This window comes from Saccostrea cucullata, unplaced genomic scaffold (assembly GCF_032062105.1).
Source record: "Saccostrea cucullata isolate Sc308-1 unplaced genomic scaffold, CSIRO_AGI_Scuc_v1 ctg4724, whole genome shotgun sequence".
NCBI lineage: Eukaryota > Metazoa > Mollusca > Bivalvia > Ostreida > Ostreidae > Saccostrea > Saccostrea cuccullata.
This window is the reverse complement of record NW_026925849.1, coordinates 35,708-46,456: the sequence shown is the minus strand read 5'-3', so window position 1 is coordinate 46,456 and position 10,749 is coordinate 35,708. Positions and strand designations below refer to the sequence as shown.

Below are 10,749 nucleotides of genomic sequence, written 5' to 3'. Positions count from 1 at the left end.
ATAAAATTGCTGCACAAATCCTATGCACTTTCTCAATTGTTAAAAATTTTAGGAAACTTACCCGGGACAGTGAATTTTTACCCTGTTAAAACTTAAAACTGCACGATAATAAGAAAAAAATGTAACCAATTGCAGTAAACATTTTGCAGCTTTATATTTAATTTTACGGAATATCCTTAAAATCTTTTGATACCTCAATCATGTAACTATTTATATTCAACCCTGGGGCTTTCTTTTGAAGTTTATCCACAAGATATATTTGTTTACAACACTAATATAACAGTGTATACCACAGAAGAAATTGAGAAACAAAGCAAAGTAGTCGCTGTATACAAAAAAATATCATTTTCTGTGTGGTAGGTAGAATTTTACCAGAGAAAAATTTCCAAGAAAGGCATGTCACGTCGATTTGTTGAAACTGTACCCCACTGGTCTATTTGGATTAAAATGAAACATTTTATTTTTTTCTTTTATTTAAACCTAAACTTTCTCTTCATTTTGTATCCACATATATTTGCAATTGGAATTATTCTACAGCACGGAAGAATCCCTCAATCAATCCAAAAACTCAATCTTAACATTCAGTGCGTTGAATATCATAATTAGGTAAATGCAACGGAAGAGATAAAGAATGTATATTGATAATCTATAACGATTACATGTACATCTTCAGAAAAATCCCTCGGAATTTTGGGTTTTTTTCTAGAAAAAACATTTGCCTTTTATTTTTCATGGGAAAAAATAAATGACACAATTGTAAAAATGTCATGTTTTCAATTTATTTCAGATAATAGGTACTTGACATAGCTAAATTATTTGGAAACGCCATTGTTTGTTTTTCGCTATGCATGCATTGGTACAAGGTCCCACGGGCTCCAAAATATAATCGAGAATGAGTAATTTTACATTGTCAGCCGCCATTTTATCTTCATAGAACTCGATATAAAAGGGGTCATTGGATTCATCTGTTGAACATCGAGATTTGAAATAGTCTTTGTACTCTCGATAGCTTTTAGAGTTGTGACAGTATATGTCTGACAAAACAGTTTTAATGTCTCCAGATTTATCAAGCCACATGACAAAATTCTCGAGCATGTGCGGTCTCTGGTCACAATGAATAACGGTTGTATACCTGGTTGTATTATTTCGTGATGTAGTATTCAAACCGACTGAGCAGTCCGTTCCGGAAAATTCTGTCTGTACGAGGTCCTTTACAATCTTGTTCACATATATACTAAGAAGTTCTGATGTAGTTTTTGATTTGAGCCAAAAATATGGCATTAACCTATCGGCATCATAATTCACTACTAATTCACAGTCCATAGCATTTTCCTTTAAATTCCATACTGAAAATAAAAACAAAGTTTTTTTGTTTTTCAGTGGACTTCAAATATACATAAAAGAAGTAAAAATATTTACGTAAGTAACATGTATTTCTTTGTTAAGTCTCCACAATGATTTATTATTCCCATTTATCTAAAAAAGGAGCTTGAAACGGAACTAATCTGTATGTAAAATTTTAACTATGACTTCAAAAAAATGCAACAACTCTTTGAAAATACCATTGAATAAAATGATTTGCTATTTTAATCTGTACCATAGAATTAAACTACATGTACAATAAAATCTATATTGTAGTTGTAACATGCTTTTTGTAGATTAACCCCACACACCATGGTGTAAACAAGTTATGATCGCAATGCACTTGTCGATATGACGTCATTAAATGAAACCTAACGCAGTTTTATTTTATGCAGCGATAGCTGGATCTAAATATTCACGACGAAAAATATATTTTGAATTTGATAAAATAGTATAGGCAGATATTTCAGAGATATTCAATTTGCAAATTGGAGGGTAATGTTATGGACTTTAAAAAAACAATCCGAGGGGATACACTCAATTGATGATACTATGCTTTTCCATATAAATTCTACAAATATTAAGCTAAATTAGAGTACTGAAATATTGATAAATCTTTAAAATGAATGCTTTTTTGTTTTGTTTCTATATTTTTGCATTTGAGCAGCAAAGAATTTATAGCATTCCGCCATACAAATATATCGTTAAAATAGGACAATTTTTAAAGGATCCCATCACGTTTTACAAACTACAATGGGTTTTGAAAATATTGATAAAATAAACGCGTCTGCAGACAGAGTAAGAATTCATGAATCGTGTATATATTCGACTGACACGAAGGATTAACAAAGATAAATCGAAGATATTCTGCGTAAATCTACAAGTCAAAGAAGTCTTTCATCTAACCAAATTTTGCTGTATATAGTTTATCCATTTTTGTATAAATCTCGATAAAGAGTGAAAAACACCCCTTCTTTGTTGGTAAATTGAATTTCTCGTCAAATATTTTCTGAAGAAGTGAAAATTAGACTTGCCTCCGGCATTTTTTATTTGCCAAAGATCACGACAAATTGATCAATGTAGCAAACTTTCCACAATATCGTTTTACATTAGTGCCGATGCGATTTTAGTGCAACATTTAAGAATATTATAAATGTACGTCACGTGATCTGCATGATAAAGTCGAGTGCTATGCTTTATCACAATACCAGATTAAATTCTTATCACAAGTTGTCTGTAAATTCAATCACGGATTACATATTGAAAGTTAAATCTAGCTTAAAAATGTATATTTTTAATGCATTTTAAGCCTTCGGATAGCCTTATCATAACTGCGTAATTTTTAAGTTTTTTATGCTCTAGTTTATGTACATGTACATCACTATACCTGTTTATTTGGGGAAAAAAGATTAAAATATATTACATTACCTTTGCCGAACTGCACACTATTCCAAGAATATATAGAAGTTGTGGTTTCTGTGTCTTCGGGGCACTGAAATCTTCCATGTACAGTTACTGTTTTGTCCTCCCTGGAAAGCGATGCATTTAGATATAGAGGCTTTATATTAGGCCCAAGAACTCGGGCTGTGTTTGAAGTCTGCAATGTATAAAAAATAAACTAAGTAACGACATTTTGCTTACCAGATACCTTTGAAAATATGTTTAAATGAATGCATTTAGATATAGATGCTTTATATTAGGCCTAAGAGCTCCGGTTGTCTTGAAAGCCTGCAATTTAGAAAATAATAGACTAATAAACGACATGTTGATCACCAATTAACATTGAAATAAAGTTTCAAATTAATAGCAATTAATTTAATCAGTTTTCGAATATATCAAAGTAGTTATTTCTTCGAAGCTTTAGGCGATTTAGTCGCCTGTGTGGTGCAGTGGTACGAGTGTCTGTTCTAAATTTCTAGAGACGTTGAGACCGGTCCTTTGGATGAGATGTTTAAAAGAAGGTTTAATACCGCAGGAAGTGTTTGCATGGAAAAGACCTCTTACTGCCCAAGAATATGTATCAATTTACAACTCTTCACAGGAAGGGGTAGTGTTTCCAAATTATCGGACAATTATCAAGAGGGACATAATTATAATTATTAGAATAGAATCAAATGCCTTGCATTTCAAATTCCATTGCTCTTTTATTTTCTGTATGGTGTAAAATAGTTATGTTCTAATTTTAGCATTTTTTACAGTTCAGGAAGAAGTGTTCAGTGGTTTCATTTCTATATTCACAGAAAACTGAGTGTTATCTGAAAGCCTAACCTTAAATAAATGCGACTTAAGGATGTTTACATTGAGTCTCATTCTCGAAAAATAATTGTTAATTGTTTTTGCATAACATAAAAATATTTTGAGGGACATTTAAGTAAAAGGAGTCTTCTTTGAAAACATTTACAGTATCAAGGTCTCTTGTAAAGTTACTTATGTATGTTAAGTGAAATTTTCCAAATTCCAAAACAGAGCGGCAAAGTTACATGATTATTTATTAAAGTGATATAAAAGGCCCGAAAACATGTCGAACGGAAGTTGGTAATTTGTAAATATGTTTAGTACCAGTGCTGCATAAACTTGTCCATAACTGTTCCGTTAAAACTAATGAATGAATTGTTGGTAGAAATGTATTGCTTACAATATGATATTGAAAAAATACGTATTTGATGAAGTAAAACAAAAACAGACTTACACAATTGCAGCTATTAACCAGGACCTGAAGGACAAGAAAATCGATGCTCAACTTTGCAATGGACATTATGGAACTTACACGTTCAGCTTGCATAAATCTAGAATAAATTCTCCTTCAGAACCTTCAGGACAGATTGATATCACTTACATTAAGTTTAATCTATATAGATAGATTATAATAAGGGACATTACATGTACAAATACAAATGTCAAAGATGCAGCGCTCGTTCAATTGTAACTAAAGCTTAGTTTCGGAAATAGAATGTTCGTTAATCATTTACGGACACCAATTTTGATGTATGGTATGCAAATGGCGAAAAATATGTCTCGTCAGTGATGTTCAGATGGTAGACTTCCTCATAGAATTTTCATAACACAAGCATATTATAAATTCTTATGAGAGCTTTTAGCATTGCAATACCGGTATTTTAATGTGAATTTTCCAATCATTCATTAAAATATTCTTTTTAATTCTGAAATGTGATCCGCAATCACTTTCAAAAATAGGGCAGATTTGCCGAAATCAAAACTAACCTTTGAAAAATTTATTTTCATATATAAATAATAAATTCAAATTAAGAATATGAAATATTTGGTTTCTAAATGTCAATGATTCGTAGAACGTTTATTGCACGAATTGTTCCTTACGGAAATCCAAAAATTCAAGCCAAAAATAAAAAAGGAAACATATTATTACATTGTATACATGTATAAAGAAAACAAATTATAAAATAAAAAAAAGAACTTATTGGAATTACTCTGTTCCTTAATCATTTACTCTACAACTCTGATGTATCATATGAATATTGCGAGAAAAAATTCTCTTCAGTGATTCTCATGCCAAAGCGTAGGAAATCTGCGTCACTAAAGAAACAAACAAGTCAAAGAACTGAGATAAAAGGTGCCAAAGACTGAAAATTACATTAAAGGATCATTAATATGCATGAGGAAGATATTCTTTAATTTTGAAAATTTACCACAACAGTTTAAAATATATAAATCATCCGTCTTCAAGCTTGCATCGAAGTACATAGAAACTAGGCTGCACTTTTTATAAGACTGTAAATAATGTTACTGCTTGCGCAAGAGGTTCAAAAGCTGTTTACCTTGTAAAAGGCGGATATCGAAATATTTAAGATATATCTCTAAATTACCGTTGTTAATCACACATTAAGCACACCATTAGGAATGTTTTGTTTTCATTATTTCTAATATTCATATGTTGTAAAAACTATTAAATGACATCGGTTAAACCATTTTTATACATGGGTTATACTTTATCTGTCAGGCAGTAAAATTAAAGTTACAACGTTTTTCTTTGAATTCTCAAAATTGATTTTTAGAAACAAGGTACAAGTAACAATATATCAAATATATGTTAGGCTTACTAAAGAAAAAGTATTGATTGTATCAGTAGATAAGCAATAAATCTCAGTATTGATATAAAGGATCTGATTGGAGAGAATATGGAAAAAAAGACAAAATTTTCGTGCATTATAAATATGAGATTAAGTAATTATTGTAGAATGTGATGTCTTCTTTTCATATTTTCTTATTGTAATTAAAGTGTCTTAATTCAACTTAAAATTATTTTAAACCTTGAAAAAAATTTCCAATATTTTCTATGTAGAGCATGATCTAATATAAATCTTTTAAAGGTAGCCAGCACGAAAATAATACTAAATTTGTTCAATTATTCAAAACATATATAACATCTACAAAAAACATTGTTTATGCAGTTTGTGTCTTGCATTGGAAATATTTTGTTGGAAGACAATTTCAATTTATTTTATTTGGAATTAAATATAACGCAAGCATATTGTACGAGAAATCTTAATGAGAATGATTATCATTACTTCATTAAAATGAGAATTTCGGAATCATTCATCTCAATAATTATTCTTGAAATGTGTTTCATAATCATTCGACAAATTAGGACAGATTTGCGTAAATCAAAATTAACCTTTTAAAAATCCAGTTCCCTAAATTAAAGAATAAATTCAAATTCAGAATATTTAATGTTAGGTTTCAAAATGTCATTGATTCATTTAGAATTAATGCATGGATTATTAACATGATTTGAACATCGACTTCAGTTTTTCTGTGACTTGATATGACCACAAAAAAAAAGCAGAAAATATAGTAACCCTAGAAAACACATTTTACTTTAAGAAAACATTTAATTAGATGCACCATTAACGACTATTCTTACATGTTATAAAAAAGAAGGTTCTTTTTCTATTCGAGCATTTATTTCTTCCTGAAACAAATAAACAAGTAATGTTACAGTGTACCAAGTCAAATTTATGTACAAGAGTTTAGGAAAAATCTTAACGAGGTTGGCTCCTGACAGTAAAATTCTTAAACGCATGGCATGCTACTGTTGAGTAAGTTAGAGTTGCGTTATCAACTAAAAGGATTTGTCCTTTGTAAAACACTCTTACACAGGAAATTAAATAAAAATTATCTTTAATATAACATGATCTGTAAGCAATTTATTCAGACTCACTAATTAAGTATGTATGGTATAGATATCTGACAGACAGCTCAAACATTGCTGTAAGATTTCTTTTTTTTAATTTGGGAAAATATTACATTTTGCATCAAGCGTATTGTTTTCATAGGATTTTCACTCCACTAAACGATTGGGAAATACCATTCCTTCACATCTGCAATACAGTGGTATGCACATGGTCCCATGGGATCGAACATATAATTGAGATAAAGAAGTTCAACATTGTCGGCCGCCATTTTGCCTTCGTGAAAGGTAACGTATGACAGGTCATAAACTCCATACGTTGTACAGTTAGACGTGAAGTACTTTTTATATTCTTCATTCCCAGAAAAGCAGTACATGTCTGAATGAAGCTTAACTACTTTACCAGATACATTTAATCCAAATTTAAAGTAATCACTAATGCGGTGGTCACAGTTCTGCAGAACTGGTGTGTAAGTTGTAGAATGGTTCTCGGTGGACTTAGTTATCCCGACCAAGCACTCTCCTCCGGTAAATTCGGATTGTACTTGGTCGTCCACGATCCAGTTCAAATAGATCTTCATAGATTCTGAAGCTGATTTTGAACTGAACGTAATTCTCGGCCAATATCTTCGTGAGTCGTGGCTCAAAACGAATTCATAGTCTGTTGAACCTTCTGTTGATTCAAAAACTAAAAAAAATGAAGATACGTGTAATATATTAGTCTAGGAAGCTTCTGAAAACTACATGAAATGTATTACGTTCAAGTTCGCTTATTACATGTGTATTATCCCATAAAAAAGAGCAATATGTGCCTTGTTCTAACGGAGAAATATTTATGATTACAAAAGTGAATATGCAGGATTATTTAAGACTACGGTAACAAACAATGGGAAAATTGAACTTAGTATTGTACTATATTTTGGAATCTTTACTATATGGCACCAGATGTCAACTCTAGTGTACTTCTTTGTGAGGGTATAATACTAAAATGAAATAAGAAAAAAACACAGATACATGATTGTATGCATCAAACCTTTGTCAAATTTGACAATCGTCCCATATTTCATCTTTCCTGTCGTGTCTCTTGGTCCCCGAATTCTTCCGTACACAGTGATTGTATTTTCTTCTGCCGCCTCAGACACATTCAGATACAAAGGTTTTATATACGGCTCCTCCATATTCCGTATAAATTCTGAAGTCTGTCATTTTATATTAATAAAAAAATAAATTAATGTCTCCTCTCAATCGTTTCATTTTCATGCATGCATTTTGTCAATATTCGTTTAATGTTATTTGATATCATTTTAATATGTTATATTTAGAGTACGAGTTTCCTACTGTATCAGAGATACAGGGCGGGGCTTGAGGCGAGAGCGATAGCTCGAGCCGGGCCCCGCCCTGTATCTCTGATACAGTAGGAAACGAGTATTCTAAATGACTTGTGACATGACCTTTTTAATGACCTCACCAATTTCCATTTATATTTGGGTACATATCTCTCAACCAATCAGATGATTTTAACAGAGAGTTGATTTAGTATCCCATTTTAAGCATTCGCAACTGAAATGCCGATAGAGGTGGACGTGCAGGTATTTATCATTTTAAAATAATTATTTAGGGGATGCATTATATAATTTGTTTTCCAAAAAAATTAATTTAAATTTGATTGCTTAGGTTTTTTTTCTCTATTCAGCTGTTGCTGACTTCGTTTTTTTTTTAATTGAAGCTACGATTTAATGCAAAACATTTTAATATTTAAGAATCGTGTGGGGATGTTTTTGAAACCAAAATACTTCCGGGAAAACGTATTCTGAGAGAAATGTCCGACAATGTCCTACACCTGTCGTAACATAAAAAATTGAAATAAACAAATGAAATGAAAGCGGGGAGGGGGGGGGAGTATTTTACCTTCATGTTTTTAATAAAATGTAGAGTAACCAAAGGGTATCCCAGCACTCAGTGGTGCCCCCACTCAACCCTCCTGTGAGTTTTTTTTTTTCTTTTTCACTTTCGTAAATGATTTAATATTTTGCTAAACTTGTATACATACGCTTTTTAATTTATCAACAAGAAACGATAGCACCACATAGTGTCTTGGTTGGCTATAAATCTACCCCCCTTCCCGAGTGTAATATACGAGTTTCCATTTATTTTTTTTCGGGGAGGGGGGGGGGCATAGTAATCATTTGTGAACTTTCCAACTCCCCCCTTTCTAAACTTTTTGAATTCCACACTAATAACTATACGTTGTAAAATTTTATTCTTAATTCACCTCAAATTTTGAGTAAATACTAACAGTGTTTTCATTGGAATTGAACGATTCTTGTGTCTATACACAGATTCAGCTTTCCCTCATCGCTAAAAATAAACCGTACTGTATCGTTGATATTTTGCAGATACAGTACAGTTTCTGTTCATTTGCATAAGAAACGCCCACCAAAAGTGTTCTGTATCGCAGTTACAGTATGCTTGACTTCAAAGGAAAACTCGCCGGGTCATGTCACAACATTCTTTAAACAATGAAGTGAATTTATATTGCTTTATAGTTCATTTGAGAATATATCACTCATATAGATGTTGCAATATCCCGGTGAAGGGCTTAAAAATTGGACCTTGACTGGGCACTCAGAGTCGTTTAGCAGCGAGGGATCTTTATCTTGCAAACCCCTATCTTGTCATTGTACAACAATTGTTACAGTTGCATCTGAAGGATCCGCAACTTTCACTTCAATGTGCCGAACGCATGGCGAGGGAACAGATGCTAACCATTTTTATCACTTAAGGTCAGTGTTGCCGAGATTCGAACTCATCACCACCTTATCATAAGGTCAACGATCTGCCGACTGAGCTACGTTGAACGGTATTTGAAAAAGGAGTTTCAAGAGTTTTGCGTTTAAAGGACTCATATGACGAACACTCAGATATATGTGCAATTAAAAGAATAATATCAGCATGCAATATATATCGAGTCTGATAAGAAGAAAAAAAATCAAAGCATGTAAATAATTATAAAGCAATACCACACTGAATTGAAGAAAAACATATCGGCAAATAGCTTGCAACATTTTTTGAAAGGCGCTCCTATTACTGTTAGTTAGTTTTATATTGTGCTTTGCAGTTGTTTCAAGTGAAATAAGTTTTATCTCGTTGAACTCGTCTTACTCTTTTTCTTAATGAATCTAATAGCAGTAAATAACAAAAAAAAAAAAAAAAAAAACTTACGCATTGACACTTTGCAATCAGCATCCATACAACAAAAAACAGCCAGACTTCTCGTTTTAATCAACATTTTTAATATTTATGGCGAGGCTAGGACAAGTCCTTCAAATGGTATATTGCGGAACATATAAATCTAATTGATTAACATTTATATTTATATAATGATGTCAATGAAGAACGTTTACAGAGAAAAGGTCAAATATTTCACATTCGGACAACAGGCTGTACATAATTACTTGGGCATTATGTATATTTACATGTTTCAAAAGGTCATCATCTTTGTGCGTTGTAGAGTGCATAAGGCAAAAGAAGCTCTAGGCAGGCAGAACAAAGCATTAAATTGCTTTCAAAATTGTCATTACTCTTTTATCTCAGTTTTGATTTCAATGTTTAGACTATGAAATAAAAAACTGATATGCATTCTTCACAAATGGATTTATCAAGTACACTCCAATGTGCATGTACACTACTACATGTATTATAGTAAGCAAAAAAATGTTTTCTTCGGACGAATTTTACGAAATTAAATATACGAACCAGTTTTTAAATACATTTTCATATATGGAAAAAATAAACATATATCTTTTTTTTTATATTTTATGATAACTACTCATTTTTGGGCTTGAAGCTGCACTCAAGATAATAAAATTTTAGAGAAAACAATTAACATGTGTGTTTTAAGTTTGACGAGAATAATGTGACATACCTCTAGTCAAGAAACATCAACATTGAATTTTAGGAAAAACTTTAACCTACATGTACCTTCGAAAAGAGAAAGGGTTCAATTTTTTTTCATTTATTTCAGTTTGTTGTTGAACATCTTTGTGTCATATATATTTGAGGTGATCACTCTGTTGCGTCTTTTCTTAAAGCAATATGAGCTGCAACTTTGATGTCGGTAATTTTTGTTGCAAAATTTCAAATAACTTTTTCATTGACAGAAATAATAACGTTACTAAACTTCTTTTGTTCATATTTGCAATAAAAGAACTATAAATAAG

At 31.6% G+C, this 10,749-nt stretch overlaps 1 protein-coding gene across 2 annotated transcripts; it reads right to left on the bottom strand.

Annotated features, from left to right (window-relative positions):
- Positions 1-776: 776 nt before the first annotated feature.
- LOC134269900 (uncharacterized) lies at positions 777-9,851 on the bottom strand. 2 transcript variants are annotated; one of them, XM_062752081.1, is made up of 3 exons: positions 9,752-9,851; positions 2,791-2,959; positions 777-1,346 (listed from the first exon to the last, which is right to left on the bottom strand). In XM_062752081.1, the coding sequence occupies exons 1-3, from the start codon at positions 9,773-9,775 to the stop codon at positions 808-810; spliced, it is 732 nt and encodes a 243-aa protein (XP_062608065.1). In that variant the 5' UTR covers positions 9,776-9,851; the 3' UTR covers positions 777-807. The 2 variants fall into 2 exon arrangements, with proteins under 2 accessions (XP_062608065.1, XP_062608067.1); XM_062752083.1 differs by lacking the exons at positions 777-1,346; positions 2,791-2,959 and adding exons at positions 6,295-7,217; positions 7,563-7,728.
- Positions 9,852-10,749: the final 898 nt, after the last annotated feature.

Excerpts from the sequence above, each read along its gene's own strand:
- LOC134269900 (XM_062752081.1), bottom strand. The coding sequence starts at position 9,775 with ATGCTGATTGCAAAGTGTCAATGC. Across the intron at positions 2,960-9,751 it reads TGATTGCAAAGTGTCAATGC|ACTTCAAACACAGCCCGAGT; the intron begins GTAAGTTTTTTT and ends TATACATTGCAG. Across the intron at positions 1,347-2,790 it reads TAGTGTGCAGTTCGGCAAAG|TATGGAATTTAAAGGAAAAT; the intron begins GTAATGTAATAT and ends TTTTATTTTCAG.